Here is a 27,976-nt window from a genome sequence, read left to right on the forward strand (position 1 = left end):
GCATTGTTCGGTACCGTTTACAGCCATGGTCACGCAACGAATGCGCCGGCTGTTTGTGCTTGGGACCGGTACATCCCTTTCAGCAGTTTCTCTTGGACGATCCTAATAGGGATCACAAACGTAAGATGTTTTTCCTTTTACATTCAGGATGAAACATTACGTATTCTTTGTGAACGAACAAAAATATTTAATATATTTCGTTCGAACGTTTCGCTCCATTTTTGAAAACTATTATTATCGTTAACATCAAACGAGAATCGTTTGATCGAAAAGGTTAAGGATCGAAGCAGAAACCGTAAACTTTTAATTAACCGTTTACTCGATGCGGCGCGTGGTACGTACATACGAAGTGTGACCAGAAAACCGGTAGTGCTGTCACAACAAACCTGGTCGACATGATGGGGTGTAAAGATATGTAACTTAAGGTAGAAATGGAGTTGTACGGTGAGGATAAAGATGTTTGCAGGATATTAATACTTACGGATAAGGAACGTACAAACAGGTGTACGATGTAATGAGGTAGAAGTTGAAATAGAATTAGGTTGTAAAACAGTAATTCCTTGAACTAAGCCCTTTCACCTTTCTCTATTATATGACACGTTCTCAGCTAGTTGGACTTGTATTTTTTCCCCGCTATAGAAATGAAAATGTGAAATCAAAATTATATATAAAATAAAACCAACCCATGTATATGATAGACGAAATAATTCAGATGCATGTTCTTGTCTCTGTTTCCAACGGACTAAGCTATGAAAGGATTAAGATGTGTCGCTGCGAGAAGTAAAAGGATAAGAACTAATGTCAATCATGTCCGTTTCTTGGTCGAGAGATTGAAATCGGGAACTCTTTTACGGTAAAATGTCAATTATCCGAACGATCGATTATCGGAATAGGAATTGAAACATATGTCAGTAACGCGATAAGCCGTACATTAGTACTCTTTAACATTTCAAAACCTGTATCCGTTATACCTAATCCTCGAAAGTTGGATTCCGACAGATTGGCGTGTAAAGCAGACACCGGGTTAATAATCCGTAGATTATAAAAATTCAATCGCGCGAGAAGATGTAGGAAAAATTCGAATTTTTTTATTAATTTGTTCACCCCTTAAAAAATAGAATCCACACCGGCGCAGAATTCGAAATCAAAACTTTCTTTGGCAGAATATGAAACGGCCAACGTGGAATAATAATGTAGAAAAGGTTAAAATTCTTTTCTATGTACCATCGACATTTAGAGTATCCCTCGATAAGTTTCTCGCGTTAGTCGTTGTAACTATTGGTCGACGAACTTCACCGTGGGAGGAAAATTCGCAGCTTCTACGAAGCGTGTAAACGCGACGGCACCGATCGTGTGATCTTGGTGAATGCGGCGAATGTTGTTTACCGATGAGAACATCGCGACTTCTCGCGCTGGCTGGCTCGTCGGGAGCTTCTCGCGATCAAAGTATGCAATTAAATTTCATGCAGGCGACGTTTCGATACGTAAATAAGGTGTTTTACGACGCTGACGTCGCGAGTACTCGACGATGAATAGCCCGGTGGTGCGAGGCGGTTGTAAATCATCGGTTCGTTACGAGGGGTCAAATTCTAATGAATCCCTCCGGAGGCATCGACGACCGTTAAATTACACGAAAGCGTTATAGGCGTCTCGGAAGAAAAGGGCCAACAACTTGCCGCCACTGCAATTTTAAAATTTCTCTTGCAACGTGATATCATACAGGTTCGTGTTCGCTATATCTGCTGTCAATCAGGGTTCGAGTTCAAGTTACTATTTTCCTTAAATGTATTTCTAATATACGAAACGTTACTAAAAATAGGATATTTGTTGTTTCGAATGTGCGCGAATCGATGAGAACGCGCGTCTCACGAAAATTCCACCGATCGATAACAGGGACCGAAAAATTAATGGGTCGGTGGTCAGAGGGACTCGACGTATATTTTTGGCCCGAAAACCATTGGTGTACGTGGCCAGAAATTGTTACGCCGACCGTTCTGTGCGACGATCGCTTTTAATTTCAAGTCACGTGACATTCGATACGTAAACGCCGCGCGTAATTGGACTCCAAACGAGCAGTTACGCTCTTTTCCCGTGGGTCTCGTCCGCAATTTACGCGACAAAATTTAAGCACTACGCCCGTATGAACTGCAATTAAACAGATTATAAAGCAGCGTCGCCACTATCCGTCGCGAGGGGACAATTACGCGATTAATTGCGATGACTTTGCTACCGTGAGGACAAAGTGAGAACGAGCGTCGTGATCCCGTGTTGACTTTTTCACGACAGAGGCGCCGTGAATCGTTTTCGGTACGAAATTTAATTAAACGGCGTGTAACGTTCGTTGAAAGCATCCCACGGAGTGAAAGTACCCGAAAGGGCTGGAAAAAGGAATATCAGCCAATTAACAGCCATAACGGTCTCCGATTTTTATGGAACTCGTCGCACAGAGAACGTTGGAAAATATTAAACGCGTATTTTAATGGCTGACGTTCGTGCCCATGGGACGAAAACGAAATATCTGTTTTGTCGATCTTCTGTTTTTTGATTTTAATTTTAACGATGTCCCGTTATTAGAAAATTGTGCTGTACTATATCGAGGATTCCATGAATGGGTTTATTAAACTCTTACGAGATGATTCTACAAATTAGTCTATTGAGCTTATACGCACTTGAGCACTGAACTCCTTTCTGGAAAAAAATATTCTTGGAGATAAGCAAACTTCATCTATAGGCAGGCTTTTCAATCATAAGGGAACTGATTTATTGCTCTTATCTAGGGTTATTGGCAATGGCACGTAACATCTAATTAATAAAAAATCTCGACCTCTCTGTCTCGTTCCAGGAAGGGTTCATAGCAATCATTTCTTATGCGAGTGAATCATAAATTAAATTAAGGCCAGGTCATTCTGATCTAAAAATCGATAATATATTATATTATGTATATTATCGTCTACGTTTTATTCCATACATTAATATTACATAAACTTTTCTTCTACGAAGAAGTACAACTTGGATGCCCGCGCAAGTAGAAACAGTCTATACTGAACAGACATGCCAGGGAAATCATATTCAATTCTACGCGTATTCCACAAAAAAATATTCAAATACAATTATTTCGAACGCAAAGCATTATTCGAACAAATGTTATACTACATTTCCAACTTATTTTCCCCACGTAAACAGTATCGTACCTCGTATTTATATACATTTTTTAACTACAGACGTCTCGTTATTTATTGAATGGACCTTGTATAATTATACGTTTAAGGTAATTATTATTGCTCTATCTATCGTAAGAAATTATCTTCCTTTCCATTTTGGTGCAATAGGGTCCTCCAACACCAACTAAAATAATAATTGCGTAGTAAGCGAAGTGAATCCTCCTCCTCCTGTGCAGAAACATGATGGAGACCCTGCACGATGACACGATCGTCGAATGAAGTTTAATTGAACGTGTCGCAAGATCGTTCGTGCTCGCGTCGAATTGGTCAGAGACGATCATGGTACGAGTTACAGTAATTTTTCGGTGACTCTCGCGACGCGGACGAATTCGTTCCGCCGCGGATCGACGCCCAGGCCCTCTGACCCACATGACGCGGGTTTCGCTCGCGGATGGCCAGCAGCATCCTTTTCCGCCAATCGTCGCTCGTTAAGTTGCAAACGAGCGCAGAAAAGGAGTCTGTCCGGTAAATTTAGTTCATGATGAACTAGTCGCGAGCGCATCCCGTGGAACGTTTATTGAATTACCATCCGAGTCAATGAAATCGTTGCGAGAATTAATAATTAGGGGTTAACGACGACGCTGAATCGACGCCTATTTATTATTAACTTAACTTCCTTTCCATTTATTTTCATCAAATGTTTTTTCTTTGTGTTGTATCTGAGATGTGTAAATAATATAAATATACAATAATAATGCTAACAATACGCGGTGTTTTTTGGCCATACGTAATGTTTATAAAACAGTATCACCGATCGTGGGATTTGTTAGTAATCGAAAGTGGCGATCGGTATTTAAAATTTTGAGTATTTAATACATTGAATACTGGTGTGAAGGTAGTTCCACCTATACGAACGCATTCCTACGAGTGGGTTATATGTTCCTAAATAACTAAAGTCGACTAAGAAACTTTCGAAATTATTGTATTTGAAACTTATCTATGTGAGAATTTCAGAGCAAATTCTCTTGGAAGGAAGACATTATCGTCCATAAGTTTGAAGTCGCTTAAGTTTTATTTTATGGTTCATTTCTTAGAACTTAAGGTAAGACGCTTGTACGTTTTCTTCCAGGTCGTAATTTAGAGTGGATTCTGTGGTTGCGTCTAACCTGAGATAAATTTGATAAAATATATTTTCAGACCGAAGCAAAATATTACTAACATATTCAGCACAAAGGCGGATATTATTCAAATAAGTTTGAATAAATATTAACGTAAATAATTATTCAAACGAAACTGTTTTATTTGAATAATTCATCGGGGACAATCGTTATTCATTATTCGCAGTGTTTATTATTAAAAATTAATTCGATATTTATTCAGAACGTATCTGATAAAACTATCTTTTACTGATGCGTGTATTTGTGTGGTGTATGATAATGCCTCGATTGATATTCTAGCGATGCGTATGGTATCTTTATGTTGTGCGTGTGGCATTCGTATAATCACTGCATAATATATATCATATTTTTCTGCACACTAAATACAACATAACGCACATTTGCGTGCGCGTGAAAGTTAGTTTCGTCGTTTATTGGAGTAAACTTTCATCCGTATGAATGTTCTATATAGATACAAATTTATTCGTTATCTACATAATAATATGCTTAATAGAGATATAGCGTTCAGAAAATACTTGAGGCGAGCGTTGAATATCGCTTATGGTCACTTTCTCCAACTTCGATGGGGATTAAAATACTAACGCGCAACCCTAAACTGATGAACACCATCGGACTCCGGGGTCTTGAAGCAAATTTTCCACCAAAATATCTACGCGTACGTTCAGCGTAGAATCGGTTTAGCGACCCAGCGTGCTTCGTATAAACTCATCGTCGGTTCGATTATTCGTTTTATCTTCGATTCTCCAACACGAACAGCTGACTGTTCGTAGTCTTTTCGGCGTCCCGTCTTCGACGCCTGATTCTGGACGCCAGGAGGGGAATGAACAAATTGGGATCCGGTTCGGGCGTATTCTTGTGGAATATCCTCTTCGTGGCCAGGCTCATTATATATCCGACGATCAGGGTGATGACCAACCCCAAGGGACTGTACCACATGTACGAGATACGGTACAGGTAGAACTCCGGAGACGTTTCCGTGGCGCTGTAAATCAGAAATTTAATCGTTGAGGAATATGGAAGGCTCGAGGGAAGAGTTTTCTCGTTTCGGTCTTCGTCTCGGATGGATGACGCGATTACTTCGGCGCGTGCCGCGGTGAAAACTTTCAACGCGGAGAGTAAAATGCGCGATCACGTTGTTAAAAACCAGGCGATGAGAAAGGATACATTATGTGTAACGAGGGAACGCGGCGCGGATTTTCAAAGGCTGTAATCGCAGTTTATTAAATCGCAATTAGCCTTCGTTGCCAGTCGTGGGAAACGATGAATAGTTAAGTTGATCGTTTATGAGAAAGCGGCGAGTGGAAAGAAATCGAGGAAGCAATCTCGGCCTCTTAACTGATTATTGCTACCACGGGATACCTCCACGCCCATGCTATCGGTGAACGTATTAAAAAATACGATAACGTATCCTAGACCGATCGGGCGTAATTTATATTCCAATTACGGATCCCGCGCGCCATTGAGGCTTTATCGCCCGAAGAAATCTTCCGTTTCCGATAAATTTGCCTCTGCTCTACATTCGTTACGGTTAGAAAGAGGCCCTCGAAAATCTATCGAGCTTGGAATCGCCACCTTTCCTGCCTGAACGTTTCACTAATTTTTTGTGGCAATAACGTTACGAGTAAATCGACTGGCATCGCGTGTATATAATTTCCTTATTGGAAAGGAAATCTCGTTCTACGAATACGAGCAACGTTCCTAAGACCGGCTGAAAGCGTGAATATTTACGATTGTAAGAAGACTTCTAGGGGTGGTTCTCGGAACCAGCCGTGTCTTGAAATATAGAAAATCAGCTGTAATCGTAACGAGTCATTTATTGTTCAACAATTAAGATGGTCTACGTTAAAAAAAAAAAATATCGGATCATCTTTATTTAACTATTCTGTTTATAAGAGTAACTCTTTATTTAACTATTCTGTTTATAATTCAAAAACGAAGCCCCATCCGACATTTTTGCAAAGGAAATTGTTGTTTAGAATCGTTTCAGCTACCCCACATTTCCGGTTCTTACACTATTTACGGGACACCCTGTATATCTTTGAGGAGACGTTGAGGGGCAATTAATGTGGCCTAAAATCCAATAACAAGGGTTCATTGTTCGAAGCAATAAACGATATCTGGTAACGATATTGGATTAAATTATTTCCTCGTTGATACAATATACAGTTAAATATTCAAGATAACCTGAAATTTTTGTTAAGTTTTTTCTTTGGTACCAGTGATTTGTTCGACGATATATCGTTGTCATTTTACCGAACGAAGTATTCTCGTTTTATCGGCATCTTGCTTAACCTATCTTGCAATTCAGAGAACGTACACTTTGTTCCTTTAGAGTAAATAAATCTCATGTGAAAGATAACTAAAAAAGATGGTGACGTAATTTGGAATGATTCGAGTAACATCTAGAAATCTAGAATCTGTAATTTTCCACCTAAATTAGACCAATTTAAAAGATCAAGATACCGAAATTGATTACTTACTTGGTGGATTCCGAAACTTTTTGGTAATTGTGCAGTGCAGATTCGTCGCATCCGTCAATGGATAGCGGAAGATTCGGTATAATTGGCTTGCTCTTTCCAAACATTGCCCAGAGAGTGACGGAGAGCGCGGTAATCATTCCCACTAATGAACCGGTCTCGTTCGCGCTCTCGATGAACATCCCTAGCGTGAAGATTCCGACAACGGGGCCAGCTATCGCTCCAGAAACGCCTAGCGCCGTCTCGACCAGCCCTCCCATCGATTTGGCCAAATACGCCATGGCCAAGGAAATGAAACCGATCATTACGGCGAGCACCTTGCCGATCAGGGTTGCTTTTTCATCCGGAAAATGTACCCCCAACCGGCGACACGCGGGTTTCACGTAATCCTCCAACGCCACCGCGGCTAGGGAATTTAATACGGCGGAGATGGTACTGAGAGTGGCGCTGAACACTCCCGAGACGAAGACACCGATCGTTCCTGGGAATTTGGACATCTTTTCGGCCGCGAAGAACGGCATTATCTTATCGAACGACGAGATCTGGCCGGCTGTTACCGGATCGCAGTCCTTGTAAACGGTGTAAAGGACTAGGCCAGTGTACGATGTCAGAATACCCAAACCCATAGTCATAGGAGTGCTCAACAAGAGCGCGTTCCGCGACACCCTCACGCTCCTGGATATTAAAAGGACGTCCAATATCATCGAGTGCAATACTACAGGCTTCATCCTGAACTACTTTTAATGTTGAAAGTAATCTAACTCGAAAAGGAACTGACCTTTCACTAGATCCTAATAATTAATAGTTAAAATTGGAACAATGGGATGAGATAAAAGTGTTCGAATTAACGCTTAACCCCGTACCTACAATTCGCTTGCAAGCAACATTTCAAACGTGTACTATTTAATTTTGTTTAAATTTGCCTGAATTAGATTTTATGATGAATAACGTTACAAATTAAATTACATACTTAGCGGCGAGTAAACGTTGCACTTGAATCTGGTTCACGGCGTTATAGGACAAGAAAAGGGCGATGCCGCCGAACATCATGCTCCACCACGTGTGCCGTATCGTCGGATCAAACCTGAAACTAAAGGCGAAACAAGTTCCCGCGTGAATCTTTTCGGACCTGATCGCGTTCTTACTTGAAGAATTCGATTCGTTCGCCCTTTTGAGCGATGTTCCACACGTTGGACAAGCCTCCGTCGAGCTCGTTGGCCGCTACGCCGAGGACGCAAGCGATCCCACCGAACATCAGCATACACTGGAACACGTCTGTGATCAATACAGCCTTGATACCACCTATGGTCGAGTAGAAGGTGCAGATAATGCCGATTGCAAGGACGCTCATGTTGCCGGACAGACCAGTCGTCGCCTCCAGAGCCAATGATGGCGCGAAGAGAACTACTCCCGTGAACAGCACCAGATGCAGGGAGTTCGCGAGGCTCGTCAACAATCGGGCTTTAACTCCGAACCGTTTCTCCAGATACTGCAAGGACGGATAATCGTTAATGGGGAACGTTGGACGATGCAATTAACACAGACTCGGGCTACTAACGACGCTAATTCGAAGATAATCGCGTGGCCGAAGAGTTACGTTAGAGATTAAAACCGATCCACCGTTCGGTCAATTACCTCGTAGACGCTCATGGTTTTCAGTTCGATGAATACTGGAAAGTAGAAAAATATGGTGATCGGTGCACCGAATAAAAATCCGAAGTACACCAGCGTGAATTGTGTGCCGTGGGCGTAATTTTCTGCGCTGACTCCGAGCAACGAGACCGCCGACACGATAGAGACCGTCAGAGCGATCGCAAGTGTCACGGTGCTCATCGAACGATCGGCCGAGAAGTATTCCTGTCGATGGGAGGAATCGTTAGAATTCGGTTAGAAGCAATTGCAACTTTGTGATTTTTAAGCGATTTCGACTTGGAAAGTATAGGAATGGTTCTTAAAGCGAACCTCAGGCGTGATTCGTAAGTTGAACGTTTCTGTTCCAACTGGGAGGGATCTTCCTTGGAGCCAGCGAAACATGAAGAAGCGATAGGAAAAGTGAATACGTCAACCTTGGAATAACGTTCGTTTTAAGAATCATTACTGCACATACGTCATATTTTAATTGTATGAAAGAAAAAGGTAGATATTCGAGGGTTTCTCCCTTCTGTTCTAATCAATAGTTTACGAGAATGTGACTTTGCAAGATATTTAAGTTTAGTCTTGGGTTCAGAAGATATAATATATGGAAACCGAATTTTAAAAAAATAAAATAGGCCAACGTAAAATATCAGTTATATAATGTCGCAAAAATTCCAGCCGGGAGGAAGTTAATCAACTCGCTTTAACAGCAAAAAGTATTCGTACCACGATTTGTTGGGAATTAAATTTAAAAACATTTTTCTTCCCCGCGTTCCGAAAAGTTCGTTAAACCAGAAGATTTATGAACCAACGGAAACGATTTTCCCGCCAATATTGATCGATCGATCGCAGGAGAAATGTCGTGAAACATAAAAAAAAAATACATTGATTCATGCCTTTCATCGTATATTGTTATTATCATCTATTATCGCGTTGCCGATCGAAGTGCGAGTAGACACTTTTCGCGCCGGCCCTAACTCGAATCGTAACAACGTTTCAGCGTTAATTAATGTTACCTGGTCATTCGCGGAACCGCTCTCGGTAACCCGATAAATTAATAGCGGCCGATAGTTGGCAATTTGTGTCGATAGCAATATTTATCGCGCGGCGAGATCGATCGGGCCGATAACGGTGAAAGATCTCCCTCGAACACGGGCTCCGTGATCTAAGAACGTGCCAACCAGGCTACGATTCGACCGCCGTTTATCGCGGATATTGGATCGCGTTGGCCTACGTAGACTCGATCGTCCGTGTCGAAATTAATTTTCCAGAGCTTAACCTCGACTGTTCGTTGTCTGCCGCCGGTGAATCGGTAGTAGATCCCGATGCTGGCCGAGATCGACAGCATTACACCGATGACAAGATAATCCGGCCATTGCAGCGACGATACGCTATTACCCTTGGTCTGCTCCTGCAAACGAATCCTCTTTTCTGATACCCTCTCGTGTAAAATTGCTGGTTGCACCGATAGTTTCAGTTTAGGCAAACCGACAATTAACGCTACGTCGCTTCTCGCGATATTCCCTTTCACAACAAAAATTTTCATCCTCGATCAACACCGTTCATCCGAAAATTCGTTTTCAAAGAAAACAAAATGAAAGATCTGGTCTAGAACGGTGATCGAGCAAAAATTACCACATTCTACTTTCGTATGGTACCATGTCCTCGTTAATTCGCGATCTTTCATTCTTCCTAGAGTATATATTTGCAATTGGTTTTCTCCTTTTATGAATTATTTAATACACTAGTGAATCAAGAGGACCGTACGTATCGAGCTAAGTATTCCAAGTATTTAATCTGGCGAATATTGAATCCAGTCGAGCATCGTTTGGGATTTATTTAGAAGCCCTCGAGCTTCTTTATCGCGACCGGGGTACTTGACCCGAAAAAATAGATTCTAGTAAATCGCGGCTATAATTATGCTGGTTTTATGATTAATTTCTCAGGAAGCTACGAACGGTCATTGTAAATAATAAACGATGACGAAAAGTTTTAAGTTTCATTAAGCTTCGAAAGTTCTATTTCTGGCCCGATCGTAAATATAGGGAACGACCCGAGAAGAAAGCCGCGCAGGCAAGTTTCTGGTTTGTTTCAATGTTTTTATGAAAAGAGCACTCACGTCCATTTTGCGGGATCCACTTGTACGTGTGCGATACCATCAATTCGTGATGCACGAGAAATTCGATATCGCGAGGTTGTTTCTTCCTGGATCGTTCCGCGGCGACGAGGCGCAGAGGGAAGAAAACCAAGTCCGAAAACGGCGTGATGGCACAATAAGAAAACAGATAGATGAACGCTCGGAAGGAACGATCCTTCCAGGACTGCGTCGCTCGTGTGTTTTGCGGGCAAGTGTCGTCGTATCGACGCGCGGAAAAGAAACCGTTCCGTTACATAAAGGTTGGCTCAGCATCTTTGCCGTCGAAGACACGCAAAGCTTGGACATTTTAGCGAATGCTTGGAAAAAAACGATAGAAAATCGAGAAATACGTAACCGACCAGAAACAGCGAAAAGGCAAAAACAACGCGAAGAAAGAAAATCTCTGATACCTTTAATTTATATTCTCTTCAAATTTAATATTACACTAAACGGTTATGCAGTCGAAAATACGAGATTGCATTGAAAGTGTTGAGCCGGAAGAATCGAAGATCCTGTCTCGAAGGCGGCGTACCTGTTGACAGTCGATTGAAAAATCGTTCTTATAATTTAATAACTGTTTAATTATGTAAAGCCGATAGCGTTCGTTAGCCTTGCGAAATAACCAGTTCCGCGGACCGACGAGAAATTTAAGCGTCACGAATACTTAGTCGCGTAAAGGTTAATGAATTCAAGATAAAGGGGGATTTTTGTCTGTTCGGCGAATTTCTGTCGCGAGGCGAAATAACGAGAGCGAAAACCACACCGGAAAGGAATATTCGGTCGATGCAGGACTCGATCGTGGAGCGTTATCGATCACGACTCGGCTTTGAAGTCATGTAATTGGAAGCCAATGAACACGAGGCACGAGAAAATAAATGGTTTCGCAACGAGCTACGGAAAAATGGAGAATGTCGGGGATTTTCTGTGAAAATTGTTCGTCTCCGACGTCGATGCGGGGTTCTACGCCATTGTTGCGCTGCCGGTGCATAACAATTATCCGCAAGACGGTAGCTTCTGGCCGTAATGTAATTTCCTAGCATTATCAGGCACAATCGAGGAGTCATTGGGTATTGTTCCGGGAAGAGAGGCAACCGCAGGAATGTACACCGACAATGGGAATTCCAGGATCCGCGGGAGAGATCGATCTTTATCGACTGTGTGCAAAGGTAGATCAAGATAGGGTGTGTGCGTTTCGGTTATATCTTATCCCATTCGGGGACTTTGCGTCACAAAATTCAAATAACCGTAGGGTCTGTAAATAAATATAGTAACGCCAGTGTATAACTTAATAATACATCGAATCAAATCTATATACAGTTATTCGTATTCGTACATTACAATGGTGACTATAAATTAAGAAAATTTGTTTCTTAAGAATCGAGCCGTTGTTTTCAAAACTGGTATAATATTTTTCTTACATGCATTGTATTAAAACCAATAAATAGTGGCGGGGAAATCAATCATGGAGGGCTGTTTCACTGTAACTTAAACACTAATATTCTGTTTCTCCTTGACATTAAGAACCCGGGGGTGGATCCGTTTAACGCGCGCAGATCGGTCAGCGCGCTTCTTCACGGTTTGCCAAGTTAAATTTATTTTCTCCAACGTAATTACACGATGTCTCGTACCGGAGGTTAATAGAGATCCCTGTTGAGCGTCGTCCAATTTTCGACATTGTTACTTGACCGTTGCGTTGACTGGCTCGTTTTACGCCGATGCTATTGCCAATGGAGAAGAAAGACGACGGACGAAGAAAGAGAAGAAAAGGAGGAGCCTCGTAAGTGGCGAATTCCCGTCATTATGTCGTTAGTCGGACGCAGAACGACAGCAGGCTAACAGTCGGTTAACTGGCTGCTGAACTTGATCGGCCAATCGTTGACCTGCACGGTCGATCGACATTTACCATGTGTTACGCGCTTTCAACCCCGCTTACCTTCAACCCCGGTGCATTTAACGTCCATCGCGGGTACTCAAAACTGCAATACGTGCATTTTTATCAACCTGACCGTGGCGTAATGCTTAAAATGCTTGGACACACTGGCGCCAAAAATAAAAAATAAAACTAATGAAAATGGAGACGTGAACATAAAACCAATTATGTTTCTTTTGTTCAAAACAAAGAAAAGACTTCGACAGATATTTTTATGGTAAACATAAAAGAAAATACATAGTAGCTTCGTGATTCCTCCTCGAAAATAAAATGTTGAACGTTCCAACTAGAAATAACATGCAGGTCATTGTAATCCTCGTAATCTAATTTTTGAACTCGATGAAAGTTCTACTCCTGAAGAGAAACAGAAAAAGATTCGATTCTTACCTCGTTATGCAACAGATCAAAAATCGATTAATCATTCGAGGGTTATTGGCTACCTCTACCGTGGTATTTGGCATCGCTTTGTCCAATCTTGAGTCACAGTGGGGGGAACACGACCTTAAGGGACCAATCGAGTTTGACCCGGCTGTAGTCGAGGTTCAGGTAGCGACCATTCTGAAATATTAGATTTCAGAAGATGAAACGTATATCCTGGGGATAAGGAAAGATTCTTGGAGCAATTTTACCCGTCCCCCGAATTTGTAATATTAAAGCGTCCCTCGAGCGACCAATTCGTTTTCACGATTCGCACAGAAGGAAGTGCAGCGTTTCCATCGAGGTGAAAATAAATCTTGGGGATCGTGAATTCCTGGATTCTTCTGGCAATCGTCGCGCTATACGCTCCGTGAGTCGCTCTCCAGATTCCCTTGTTTAGATAATCACGGTGTCGTGTTTTCACTCGTGGCTGCTTCCCCTTGTAGTTAGTTAGACGGAGGAAGGTGAGACACACTCTTAGATTGAAGATCAGACGTGCTTTTGCTTAAAGCACGTGCTGCTTGCAGCCGTAAGGAGAATCTCGTTATTATAGTTGGATACTCAAAGAAAGACGTCTTGAGGGACACTTCTCGAAACGTCTCGCATATGGTAATTTAGGTCTCTCGTAGGAATTACGCGCGGAGTTCCGTGAGCAACCAATTTAATTTTTCATCTCTAACGCGAATCCGTGCTGTATTAAATTGCAAAATGGTACGGGACTTTTTGATTTCTTTCTTCGCGATAGAAATTTCCATATTTCAGCCTGTCTGGTCGCTGATTTACAATTCTTAGACGAATACAAACGTTTTAAAAATCGTTTTTAATGCCTCGATCGTAACACAAATTTAAATACACTCTGTGCAAAGCATCGAGTCAAGCACGGGACTCCGATAAAGCTATTATCAGTTTATAGTACTCGTCTGTAAAAGATTCTGTGCATAAACCGATCAACCATCAACGGAATATCGAGATGTCGAGTTTCCACGGCTCCAAACTTTATTGGCGTTATTATCAGGACACGTGTGCCATAGAGAGTGGAGCATGAAAGCACTGCCATATTTGTCCCCTCGAAAGAACAGTATAAAACGTATGTGTCTGAACTTACGTGTCGCGTTCATTTTTATGCGACTTTTTACGGTCGAAAACATTCAGAAAAATAGCCAGGCTCGCAGCCGTTCCACTTAAAGCGACACTTTACAATGCAACGCATTTTTTGCGTCACCGACAGCCGGGTACGATAATTCCAAGGCCTCAACGTTTCACCGTAGCAACCGCCTCGCTGAAACGGACAATGTCGAAAAAACGGCTATTTTTCGGTACTCGTCGAGGAAAGAAAAATCTCTACGCAGCAAGCATCTGTACGTTCTCGGAAAAATCTGACAACGATAGTTTAATCGACGAAGGTCAAGAAAAAAACTTGGCCGAGCATTCGATCGCTGGGACAGTTATTTCGCGTAAAGGTTTCTTTTTGCCGGCGAGTTGCAAAATGGCCAATTTTCGACATTGTCCTTTTGAATGAGGATTCGCCGCGTCGATAATACGCGGCAGAACGGGAGAAATCGCATCCACGCTATTGTTCGAGCGCACCGAACGATGAGTGACGATCTGATAATGAGTCCCCTCTCGTGCTGGCTGGTCGAGTCCCTATAATTAATTAACGACGAAACCGGGGGAGGCTTGTTTCACGGTTACGGTGTTTTAGTCGATCCGCGCGTGATTCTATACGTCGGTTTTGTGGCCTTAATTAATTCGACGCGTCCAATTTGCCCGGCTACCGTCGTGAATTGTCGTTCAACGCCCTATTAATGTTACGACGATTCGGCGCACCGTTATGACTCGCGGCAATTAACGCTAATTAAGTATTCCAGCGACGACACCGCGTCGACGCGAAACGAATTTGCTATCAGCCACCGTTCCGCGGTTATTCCAACGTACCGACGATACCCTGACACGCACCTAATCGCATCTAACTCGATGAACACGTACCTAAGGTGACGTGGACAAATTGCATCGGGCATGGTAAACACGTTGGTGCACCGACAAAAATCGTAATCGCCGCGGGTAGATGGTGAAGGTGATCCCTCGATCATCGCCGTTGTGAAACCAGGCTCTCTCGGAATATACACGGTGCCGGGGCCACTTGGAACAGACCACCTGCATAACTTGTCTATTTTTCGAGACGGAGAAAGATGTTGCTGGAGTTGCATACTTGGTTTCTAGGGGAACGTGGCGCGATGCCATTTTCTTGACTAGAACGAGGGAAATCTGCGACGTAGACGGGACATTCTTTGACGGGGCGAAGCTTATGGTTGCAGAGCCTGTTGAGTAGATACAAAACTGGTCAGTCATTTAAGGTCACCAGGTTTCGCTAGTAGAAATTTTGTAGAACGCGACACGATCGATCTTATTTTACGATCTGCGATTCTGCGAACAGATCAAGAACACAGGTAAATGGCACTGTTGAGCATGCCTCTCGAGACAAGTGATTGAATGGAACGTACTCTTAAAAACTTCCTCTTGACAGTAATGATTCTTAAGTTGAACGGAGGCAAAATTCGACGCTAGTTGTGAGGGATAGAAATGTTCAACTTACGAATCACGTTCGTCTTAAGAGTCATCATTGTATTTGAGTCGTGTTACGAGAGTCGCTCCGTGTAGCAGTGTTTCTCATTCGATCGACAGAGTATCGAATCGTACTGGCAAAAGAGGTCGCGGTTGGTATTAAAATTGTTGCATATCGATTTAACGAAGCGTAGCAGTCGGTGATTTTTCGGTGTACGACACCGCGTCAAACGCGTTACGAACTCCGTAAACTATTCCGATTGACGATCGAGAGATAAGGCTCACAATAGCTTAACTACCGCTCCGCATGAGAAACGACCTTGCGTAATTCGATCATTTGCATCGATGATGCATCGTCGTGAATGGATTCGTATCGCGATTCGAACGCGCGTTATCGCTGATAGGCATTGCCAATAATTATGCGTCCCGCGAAGCGATCGCTAACGAGATACCAACTAGCTCGTAACGATACGGATTCTGGGCCGGAGGTGGACGCGTCGCGTCAGACTCGAATACAATAACAGCGTTTCCATCGCGTTAATCCAGCCAGAAATTATCGAAAGTACGCTCAACGTTTTTGGTGATTCGACGTACGGGCAAATATCGCGCGTCAGGCCACGCATACGGGAACCGCCATTAAACGGAGCCACGGTTCGTAATGGGACGCGGTGAGGCGCGCACGGCCATCGAATTTAATGGCACGACTAATGTTAACCGTTGTTATCTTCCGTCGGTTTTATAGTCGATATTTTGTCGCGCGCGAGAAACTAACTGTGGGACGAATTTATCAAAATTTCGAGCTAAATATCCTGGGGCAAAATGGTCCCTTTGTCACGTTCGGATGTGTGTTTTTTTTTATTATGCTATAGAACTTTTATATATGCAAGGGTTATTCTAACAATATAGAGAAAAAGGCAAGTTACGTGAGTTTTAGAAAAGAAATTCAAGTTGAAGATGAAATGTAAAAACAATTAAGTTTATGATATCTTAAGAAACTATATAAATAAATTGCTAAATATAAAAAATTTCCAATGAAGGGTACAAAAATGTGTGATGGTAGCTCGTAAAATATTCCTAATTATACCGATTGTCTCATCTTTTCTAAAATCGATGAAAATAAAGATATATACGTAATTATAATAAATAAAGTCTATAAGTTTGAGTGAAGCGAAGATAACCAATATTTAATACGTAATAATATTTACCCCAAGATAATGGCCACCTAAATTACAAGTTGGAGAATTACCTTTGCATGTTGAACCTAGCTATCGCATGTTCACGAGGCAATTTATCGTTGATCATGATTCATATAGACGTTGTAAAGTATATGGCGTATCATATATTGTTTATTGTCCTTTGGAAATTACAAATATATTGTAATCGTAGCTGATTACGTTAAATATAGTTATTTACCGGAAAATAAAACTTGAACACAATGTCGAAACATTTACTAATGCTTGCATCGAACTACGTTTTCGTTTCGAATTGAATTCGCGGAATTTTACATTTGCTTCGGTTGAATGGTACAAGCTAACTGAAATTACATTTCCAGGTTTTCTTCGTGTGCATTTTACTCTCGTAACATTTAGAGAATAACTACATTTATGTATGTTCCATTTAAAGCACTGGTAATATTTACAGTCACTACCTTTGCATTCGTGTTCACGATCTTATTGTATGCAAAAGACAATTGACGTATCGACGCCAATGATCAAGAGATTGGCGATAGCGATGGGATCGAGCCTGTCGCAAGTGGTATCGAAACACGATGTTATAGTGCGACTACACGTGTAATGCTCGACATTTAAATTTCATTTGTACGTTACAACATTTGTACATCCAGCGTCGGTAATTCGTGAAACATTTAATTTTTCACATAAATTTGTTCAAACGTACACGTTCGATTATCTGGAAACTAGAAATATATACCTTAGGCTACTTTCATAATAACCAGTACAAATATGTGCATAACATTCTGTATTATGTCATTGAAATAATATGTATAATTCAATTCGTATTAACTTTTCTCGAGACCAGTCATACGAATTACTCTGCAATGTCAATGATCTCTCAAGAACTTTGCGACATCTAAAGTTTAAAATAGGATACCAGTCCAAGGATTAAATTACTACTTATTAAATATGTATCGTTGCATTCTACGAATGAATTCCAATACGTGTAACCCATATACCGCGAGTCGCATGAATCAGTATGAAATATTAATGGCCTATCGATAGCTGCGCGATATTTTAAATCGTCAATGGAGCGAACAAATCGTAGATTTATTGAAGACAACAAAACTGAAATAAAAATTACTGAAATACATTCATCTTATCTCTGAATTCAAATGTCACTCTAGAAATAGTCTGGAAGAAAGTGTATAAAATTAGCAACGTAAATACAAACCGAAAGCTGTGACTTGAAAGGTTTAATTTTCAAACTTTTATTAGAATTTAATTTCTCGATTTGATTAATATCGACGGAAAGAAAACTATTTTATAAAACTCTCGTGGAAGACTAACTTTCTACGCGTCGAAGGCCAAGGATCGAACACGTTAGGGGAAAAACCAGAACTGGGTTTTCCAAAGTAAGATTAATTTTGGTAAATAAACGCCCTGTCAGGGCGTATGCACGCGTTACGAGAAAATTAATCTCGCCTCTAATTGGCATCGTCGATCATCAATTTAATCCAATCTTTCGTTTCATGATCTCATCGCCATCTTATCCTCGACACGCATCGATCGAAAGGATCATGCTCGCGCGCTCGGTTGCGGTATTTAATTCAGCTAAATTACCGTTGATGCGAAAAACACGAGACTGCTCGCGTGCCCTGACCGTTGCAGTTCGTGTGTATCCAGCCACCCGGAGTCAATGGACACCGAGTCGCGTTAGTGATGCAACCACGTCGGATTGATGTATAACGCGCATAACGAGGCGTGTCCTGAAAGTATGTAATCGACGGTAGAGAGAATTTACCGAAGGATTAATGCCCTTTCAGCCGCCAGCCAGAAGGTGCTTCGTCTTCCTAGTCTCCTCATGTTTCATAATCGGCCGGGAGGCAACAGAGCTGACCGAGCGCAGAATTTGTTTCGTAAATCAACCGCGCGGAATCGACGAAACACGAGGCGACCGCGTAATGCGCGTACCTACGGAATTTGTAGTCGTTGGGGGCCGCGTGCACGCTATCGACTTTACGTCATGCGACAGTTTAGTATCATAGAATTTACTTTAAACTTCCAGCCAATTTACTATCATCTCGCGTATAATTATTTTGGAACAGTCAAAAATATTTGTGATAAAAGTCAGTCGATTTATTCTCCACCTAAATCTTTCCTCGGCATTTCTCAAGGAGGTAGACGCCACACCAAATCTCGAAAGCGACTGATGTTGAATTTCCCCATTATTTTTGAAATTTTTCGTGGTTAGTTCGTGCTTGACGTGTTACGTGATTTTAAAAATGAAATTTCTTATCTCCAACTGTCTCTTATCCAACGTCAAAGCTTGCACTCTAGTTTACCATCGGTGACCGACCATGTACGGGTTACGCGATTTTCCATTAAGGAGTTAAGAAAAATGAATTCTCAAAATTAGGTGTCGGAGAAAATAAATTCAGACAGACGTCTTGAGTTTTGGGTATGCCAGGTTTCGATTGTCTGAAAAGAAAGTTTTGTTTTGCGAACGCGTTAACGGCTTTGGCCTGCGCGCGAGAAGAACGGAAAGTGTCGAATCGCTTCGTTGCGTTTTCGCAGCTTGGCGAGCGGATTACCGTGGTCGCGTCCAGTTTCCCGCGTCCCACGGTTTCGAGCTCGCGGCCTGAGAGGATCGACGACGCACGGTTGCAGCCTTGCGGGACATGAAATTGCTTTTGCTTGTCGGCGACACGCGATGACCTGTTCCCGGGGACCGGCTGGCTAATCTTCCGTTCCTAGCGTTGCGAGCTAATTATCTCCAGCAACACGTAATATCCCGATGAAAGAACGCTCGTCACGTGGCGCTAATAATGCCGGAAACGCGACCCGAAAGAATCGTGGAACGGTTCTCCGAGAGACGTTGCGTGACTCTCGAGACGCGCTCGATCTTCCGTTCGAGGCGCGTGGGTCGATTCATATTGCGCGCCATTTCTTCGAACAATCGCGAAAACGTGCTGTCAACGCTTCGTTGTAATCTTTTTAGCCGATTCTCGTAGCATTGGCCTTTCACGAATTCAACTCTTCATACTAATGTATTACAATAATTTGTTTTAAAAATAAAAAGAGAATTTCTAGACCTGAAATGTATGGCTGAAGAACGGTCGATCGAGTACTGCAGTGTTAGGTCAACTACGAAATAATTTGTAACTGATACTGATCTACAAATAGAGGCCTTGGTTTTAATAGACACTTATTTCCAAACGAAAATTAACATTATTATTTGCCTGGAGTATTAATCTTTTAATGACGGAGGATCTAAGGAAAAATTAAATGCGTATGCTTAAAACTATACTCTTGAAGAAACGAAATAACGTTACTTGAGAAATAAATTATTTAAAGCGTTACCATTTATTAAAACGACGACCAAAGAAACGAAAAACCACCTAACCCAGACCGTATCGAACGATCACGAGCAAGAAAATGTATGTACTTACGTTTCGTTTGTGATGACATTTCGTTCCGCGACAATAGATACGCGGAGTTTTACGATCTGTAAATGTAGATTACCGCGTAGAGAATCACGACAAAAGAATACCGTGATTAAAGCTACGTCCGTGCACGTGCGTGTAGTTTGTCGTTATTAAAATTTTGATACGCGCCGCACGACGCGCTGCATATTGAAATTGAAAAAAAAGAAAAGTACAATCCTCTTTCTTCGTGAGTTCAATCACACTAATAGCAGTCAAAAGAATGCGCCTGGTGATGCTCGAAAACTCGCGAGGCTTAGGAAGAAAAATGATCAAAAAGAGAAAACAAAGTACAGCCAGAGGTATTGTCAAAGGTTCGGTGTGTTCTTTTTTTTCTTCCAGAAATATCTTTCGTTATATAATTACGGTTGCGATCCGATGCTTGCAACGACTCGTTGATTAGCGGCAGAAAACGAATGACCTCGAACTCGTTCGAGAGAAAGAGAGACGATGACGACACTGATGATACCCATGTCTTCTTAATGGATCGGCTTAACAAGTCGAATTACGAAGGTACCGGACGATGTTGATGTTAGACCTAAAATTGTGCGGGGGTTATGTTGTTCTGCCAATCATTATTGACTGACAACATGATTAACAAGCTACTGCGTCGCTGTGGGGTCGGATATTTGCCGGATGATCAATAACGTGGGATCGTTCGTCGTTCATTTAGTCTGCTCAAAAGTCTCAACAGAATTATTCATTACTACTATATTATAGACACAGCTGGTATTTATAAATTAAAATTACGTTTGTATTTCAACACTGTACCCTACGCGGACTGTAAGATTATTTTCTAATACGAAATGTCTTCCACAAAAACTTAAAAAGCTCTGCCATAGAGCTATAAATGCTTATTAAAATTTACATGTTCGTATCAAATTTTATTATCAAAGATTATTGTTATTATAACTTTATAATGCAAATCAGATCAGACTAATTTCATAATCGAACAAAACTGAATTACCGCTGAAAGCTGCCTTCCAAATCCACCCTCGATTACAAAGGGAACGCTCAGAAGGGGCGCGTTCGAGCAACAAATGAACAGCCATGCGAAATATTTTACCCCTGGGGGGGTGGGGATACAAATTCCGTGCACGAAGTCGCGGTTAATTAAATTTGTTGCACAAAGACGAGCACGGAAGAGCGATATTAATCCTTTTGACACGAGCAAATAACCAATTTCGCCGTTCCAAGTCGACTTCGTTGAAAAGCAATTTAATGGTTAATTCACTTTGTCGTTCACGCCCATCAATACTTCGTCGATATTTCATTGCCGAAGCGTTCATTGTTTATCGCGGTTCCGTGAGAAATTTGCAGTAATAATCATTACTAAAAGCGACGTCGGTGCCGTTTAAAATCGTGATTTACGACCGGCAATCATTATCGGTAGGCACCGTTAGGGATTCGCGCGACTACGCCATTGTTAACCGCCGACAGCGCGATCTATTCGCATCTAATAATCGTGGGCCCTTGAACTTTCGTTTATACGGGCCGCGCGCCGCCTCGTGTCTTCGCGTCCCGTCGAATTGGAACCACTTTTAATTTGTACCAATTAGCTGCGACAACGAGAACGCGACGAACACACGCCGACACCATCGTCCCGACAAAATAGTTACGAGGTCGTGACTAGCTGTGTTCGACGTTCGTGACTGGCGGCGGTGTATATTTCTCAATTTCAACCATCGTGCCCGGCTCTTCGATTCAATTAAACAGTTTATGCCGAACTGGACGACGAAATATGGCGATTAACGCTGTTGTCGAACGATTTACGACCTAGCTTAAGTTATTTCATACACGGGGGAAAGCGAAAACAGAAGTAACATATCTTACGTTTCGCCTAGCAATTTAATAATTAAAAAATACGAATGAAAATTATGCCTCGAGAAAGTATATTTAATGGTCTATCGTTTGACCCACATTTAACCTTACGCGCGTGATCAGAGTAGTAAAAAAACAATTTTTTCCAGTTCAAAGTTATGAGAAACAAATACATTTCAGTATCTCCCAGCTGGGAAATGTTCAACTCAAAAATCTACTTTGTTTTTATCTTTAATCGTTTGTTTATCGAAAACCAAACGCGACAGATTTGGATTCGACGTCCGAGCTACCTGTAGCAGTGGCGTTTAGAGTAATGTTGTCGATCCCACGCGGGAAAAGTGATCGTTTTCCGGCGTTTGTTTCTTGGAGTGGTTCGCGCGAGCAACGAAAGACGCGGCGAAGGAAAGGAAGGCCGCGGTTCCGAATATAGGACGCTGCAATTACGCAGAACGCAAGTATTATTACGTTACATAACCGAGCGAGCGAGCATAGGCACGTCACGACCGCGGTCTGACTTACGATTTTCCATGGATAAACACAGAGAGAGGCAGCAAATTAACCTCCCATTGAGTGCGAGTTCCAGAGGTATCATCAACTTTTATGATACGAAATAACTCGATGCCTATAATGTTAAACGTTTTACAGTAATAACGCACCGAGGATCGAGCACCGATATATCGCGTGTTCCAGTTTATTTTTTCTTTTATTTTTTTTGGCAACGAAAACGAAAATTCTCGCGCTAACGAGATAAAGGAGTTCGATCGAGAAACGATGAAAATAAAGAACGGGTGCGTCGAATGGCATTCCCATAAAAAAATTGGAACGAAACTGTTATTTAATTTCACACAATATAATTCAAAAGAACGTGAGTGCATTTTTAAATTACTCGAGAAGCGCAATTGACCCGAACGTTTTATATTCGGAATAAAATCGATTGGCCGCTGCGGTGGTTTCCAAACTTTTCTTCGGGATAAGTAGTAGGATTTAAATTAAGGTTTTAAACGGGAGAAAAATATACTCCTATCAAACAATAACTATAATAAAGTTCCAGCTATAGTGGTCTAATCTATTAAAAAAATGGGGGGTTAAATTTTACATATTTTTAACGTCTTCGTGGAATTGTAAAGTCTTCAGATTTATTATCATCCTTATATTTTATATTAGATTTCAATCCAACCAGTTTTCAAAAACAAAGAACACTCCAAACGTCTGCTTTTACCAAGACCAATTTTAAAATACGGTTCGATTCGTTCATTACTTTTCATACTTTTGTTTCGTCCATTCAAAGAGCAAATTGATTAAATGAAATCGAGACTAATAAAACGCGATTGTCCGGATCTAAGACCGTCTCGCGTCGGCGTCGATTAGTCGCGGCTCAATTGCACCGCGTTTATCGTTAATTAACGCTACACCCGGTATTCCCGGCGATCAATCTGAAACTCTGTCACACGTCAAACCCATTGAAAATAGCCGGCAGCGTGATATGCGTGTCGGTTGCGTAACCCCGTGTCGTAGCGAGCAAACTATGCGAACCGAACCCTTGACAGATGCGTGGCTTCGTGACTCGCGATTGGTATGTCTCGCGAGCCACGTGGCGACGTGAGTAACCCATAGGCTGTGTACGTGAAGAGTTTTCTGAATGATCGCTGGATCGCTGGAGGTTTCGATGAATCGAACGATCGCGACAGCTGACTCTAGCAAACTTAATCGAACCGCCGTGAAACGGTCTGCGCGGGAAAACGTCTTCATCGATAAACTCTCCTCAAACTGATCGATTGGAAATTAGGTAAACATTAAGAGAACGCGAGAAGATCGTGTAGTCTATCGAATTAATAATTTTAATAATATCTTGACTAAACACTGCCAATAGTCTTAACCACGAAATGGAACCTAAAAACACATTTATACTATCCGATAACTAGGTCTGAAAGAACGTTATAAAAATAAAAAACAAAAAGAATACAAATGATAGGGAGGCTAAAAGAAGTACCTGTCTCGTTAGAAAACCTTAAGAGAAGCTTCGTAAATAATAAACATGAATATAATTGAAGAGCACCGTATTAGTGAAACGCTTTAAGGCGAAGTACTTCAAAGCGAAGTATGCCTGTACAAACGTTCATAGCGCTCCAGTGCCCCAAAACGGTGGACGTCTTTACGCATTCGTGACACTGAAAGGGTTAAAGTCGAATACCCCATTTTTTAGACTGACGAAACAATTGAATTTTGAAAAATAAACATACGTAAATATGCGGGAGAGATTCCGAAAATATGTAGACGGCGTCGCGTGCAATGGCGTTCGAGTTGAACATCAGTATAAGTAGAAACAGCGCGTAATGAACAGACGCGTCAGCCAAACCGTATTCAATCGTATTTTCAAATACCAGTATCTCAAGAAAATGACTTTATTCTGGATTTTCAAACATTGAAAACATTGAAGAAATGCAGAAACGAAGTTATTGCAATTCCGTTTATTAAAAGTTAAAAGGGTCGTGCTCTTGGAGGTAGATAAAGAGAGGCAGTAAAACTAAAGTTCAGACAGTTGTTGCAATACGGTATTTCAAAGCAAGGAACGAAACTGTTTGAACGTTTGTACACGGATAAAATGTCAAAGAGAACACGGAGTGTTTCAAACGATACTAAACGAAGGTGACGTATGTATGTTATTATAATCGCAACTGGAAGATGCAGTAGTTGAATTGGAATGGAAATAGATCGCGCGTAGGAGTGCGCGCTAAAACGATTGCGTTGTACCAACATTTGCAGAAGGAAGACCATACTAATATCTGAAACACTAAGAACGGTATAATGAATAGCAAATCGGTTTCAAAGCAACGATGCTACCAAAGTATTCTATAAATTAAATTCAAGGTTTCGTAGACTATTGAAATAACCTCTTGAATATGATCGGAAAAAGCGAGGTCGGCAATTGAGACAGTAATCATAAGTTACTTAAAGTTTACCGCGATGAAATTGAATAGATTTACATTCAGAGATATTAAAGGATAAATTGCTCCTGAAGCACCAACCGTCGAGTCTCAACAGGTCTCCCTCGAAGACTGAAGTTTTGTTAGAATAGTTGAAGGTTCAAAGCGATTTAAGATCAAGCCATTAATGGCCATATTGTAACATAAAAGATTAGGTGAGAGCCTCGATGTGAAATTTAACTATTCGCGACCTGTCGTCCAAGAAACTCGAAATCTATGTAAGAGTTTGGCTATAAGGAATATCAGATACCACCAAATCATTTCTGGAAGTCTGTATAAATAACATCAACTCGCGTGCCAAGTTCTAAGGAATTTCATATAAAGTTTTAGTATTTATAGAATGGCCAACGATGAACTCATGTTGTTCATCAATGATTCCATTGCGACGTAGTTTCTTGAATATTTTGGGAGTCACGGGGAGAATGCAAATTGTAATAATTTCAGAATATTTAGAGTATTCAAAAATTTCCTTTATATATTACTATGATTCACTAGTACATTAAATATTCGTAAAATAGTCCGTTGCATCAAATTTTACTCACACGTTCGCTGTTCTCATAAGCAGGATTGAACGTCAGTCACACGTCCCTGGAAGCGATAAAACTCCTGAGTCCTGACCTATGTACGGGTCAGTTGTTACTGTCCTGACCCACATATCTCTCAGAGAATAGAGAACGTGTTAAAGTGGCACGTACCCCACGTATTTTCAAATTCGATCATCATGTATAGCAGGTTAACAAAAATTAAAAAAGAAATTTTAGACTGGTCCAACTGTTCATCTTAAGTGTCATCGAAAATGTTTGGTACAATTTATCCAGAAATGTCTATAAGAGTAGAAGCTAAATCGATAATGATAAAATGGGAACACAATAAAAATAATATGAAATAATCCAAAAAAGTAAATATTAATACGACTCGGAGAGAAATTTTTTTATTGTCAGCTTGAGTCAGTATTTTCATCCCTAATCTTTTAGTTGTATATCCTTCGTACTTAACGGTAGAATGCGCAGAATATTTTTCTTTCGAGCATTCAAAATATTTCTGTTCCATATATCACTCCTTTTGGTGGTACCGAGAAATAATTCAGAACGATCGATGAAATCGGATAGGCTCGATGGTTCTCCGGACTTCGGGACATCAAAACGACCTCGCTACTCTTTCCGACTCGCGTGTCAGGCCTCGAGGCGTGTCCAATCGACTTAAGCACCGCGTGCACGCGTGGTGTACACGGCGAAAGGAAGTGCAGGCCGCACGAGAAAAGTAATCGCGTCAAATTGCATTACGCGTCGTTTGGTCACCGGCTACGTCCGTACGCCGTGATCCAAGCCAATAAAACAATCGCGAATCGCAGAATCGAAGGCGATCGTCCGTTCTTTTCGTCGCGTTTACGGTTCCGTTATACGTATAGCGCGTTCGCGAGAAGTTGGCAAGCGGGAGTTGTCGCTGGTTCCATCCATCAGCCAATAACGACGAGACGCGGGGATCCAGGCACCAATCGGACCCGCATTCCTTTCGCTGGCCAACTTCTCGCGTACATGCAGTACCCTACGCCTGAAATATCGCCTAAGCGAGAACGCTCGTGTCTCTGCACGCTCGATTTGCGTCGATTCCTAGCCGCCACTTATCCGGTTCTTTACTTACGGGTCTCTTTTCTCGAGCCACGATTCGTCGAGACACGGATCGCTACCTAAAAGCCAACGAGCGGTTTCTTTTTCGCGCCCCGGGCGACAGTCGCGTCGGTAAAACGCGAACGATCGTGTCCGGGCGGTGGTGTTCGTCGGCCGTCCAGCTGAGATTTCGCAAGAGAGTTACTTGGGAAAATTCAAATCATTCCGCGGTCATGGTGCTTTGCTCTGTCATTATCCTACTTATGTACGACGCCGCGGGCGGGGGACATTCTCGCGCGGTTAGATCGAAAATTATTTTAATCTCAAGACTTACCGCTTATTGCGAAGTACCGGCGCACGAGAAGTTTGTCAGTGGTTTCTCGTTACACGGACGAAGAAAAACGAAGGTGCTCGGTGGTCTGGCAAAACGCTCGACCACCCACCGTATCGGTCTTTCGCTACCATTTGCTTATGTGTCCAACACGGGTTATGGATCTGCATTGATAAAATCAGTGTGTTTCAAGTTCCTAGGAGTGAATAATATTCTGGGATCAGTAAGTTGAAGCGTGAAAGATAAAGGTAGCGAACGACAAAGATTTCTTCATTGCCCCGGTATACCTGTCGTGTAAAGACAGGTGAGGTACATTAAGCTAAATGTCAATCGATATACTTAAAAATTGCCGGACACGAATGCTTCGCGATACTTTCGTTTTCAAAGCTAATATTAAAATGAAATTAATATAAGACAGTAATAAAGATATTCAAATACTAGGGCATGCTTGCATTTATCGTTGCGTAAAATATAAAAGAAACTGTTGAGATTGAACTTCTATATTTCGAATCATTATCTGTCGCTAATGCAAGTAACAGGAATAAAGTATTCTGCTTGAAACTGTTTGTTTGGATATGCGACGTTGCTTGAAAAAGGTCAAAAGCGTACTTTAACAAGCCTAATTGTATGATAAAAGTGCTGATAATGTTATTACAACGCGGACAAGATTCTCTGTACCAGTTTATAGACACGCGAGCGAGTATTGCCTGATTACAAGATCGCCTAACAGCATGCTTGCACTTTAGTCCACGCTGGAACTATCGTTCTAGTCTGGACGGTGAAGAGGCACTTATAACTGAAGGGTCGCAGAATACACGAAGGGCTGCTGACGATAACGTCGAGGCTGATTTAATTAACGATAAGTAATTACCGAGCCAGTGTTACTTAATTGAACGCTCGGAGTACATTATTCTTGTATCGCAGCGCAAATTACACGCGTATATTTATTGCGATTGGAATCTCTCTCTCGTTTACAGTTATTTTATGGCTTCTATTAAAGACCAAGCAAAAGAGAGAAATAAATTACTGCTACAGAGAGTGTTTTCATAGTGCTGTTTTATTTAATCTCTCTTTTAAAA

At 41.6% G+C, this 27,976-nt stretch overlaps 2 protein-coding genes across 6 annotated transcripts in view; one reads left to right on the forward strand and one right to left on the reverse strand.

Annotated features, from left to right (window-relative positions):
• LOC122404609 (tensin-3) overlaps positions 1-27,976 on the forward strand; it is a 215,286-nt gene that overhangs the window by 35,667 nt on the left and 151,643 nt on the right. The gene's annotated exons all lie outside the window — the stretch shown is intronic.
• On the reverse strand, positions 4,504-10,714 carry LOC122404611 (putative sodium-dependent multivitamin transporter). The gene is made up of 7 exons (XM_043408730.1): positions 10,571-10,714; positions 9,731-9,862; positions 8,452-8,673; positions 7,962-8,305; positions 7,787-7,906; positions 6,820-7,491; positions 4,504-5,321 (listed from the first exon to the last, which is right to left on the reverse strand). Exons 1-7 carry the CDS (start codon positions 10,574-10,576, stop codon positions 5,069-5,071), a joined length of 1,749 nt encoding a protein of 582 aa, XP_043264665.1. The 5' UTR covers positions 10,577-10,714; the 3' UTR covers positions 4,504-5,068.

This window comes from Colletes gigas, unplaced genomic scaffold, assembly GCF_013123115.1.
Source record: "Colletes gigas isolate AHSC1104 unplaced genomic scaffold, ASM1312311v1 Colletes_gigas_Sc00003, whole genome shotgun sequence".
In the NCBI taxonomy this organism is placed as follows: domain Eukaryota; kingdom Metazoa; phylum Arthropoda; class Insecta; order Hymenoptera; family Colletidae; genus Colletes; species Colletes gigas.

Bases quoted from the DNA above. Each gene is read 5' to 3' on its own strand.
- LOC122404611 (XM_043408730.1), bottom strand. The intron at 8,674-9,730 runs GTTAAGCTCTGG...TCCCATCGACAG, and splicing joins GCAGACAACGAACAGTCGAG to GAATACTTCTCGGCCGATCG. The intron at 7,907-7,961 runs GTAAGAACGCGA...TTTCGCCTTTAG, and splicing joins GAACGAATCGAATTCTTCAA to TTTCAGGTTTGATCCGACGA.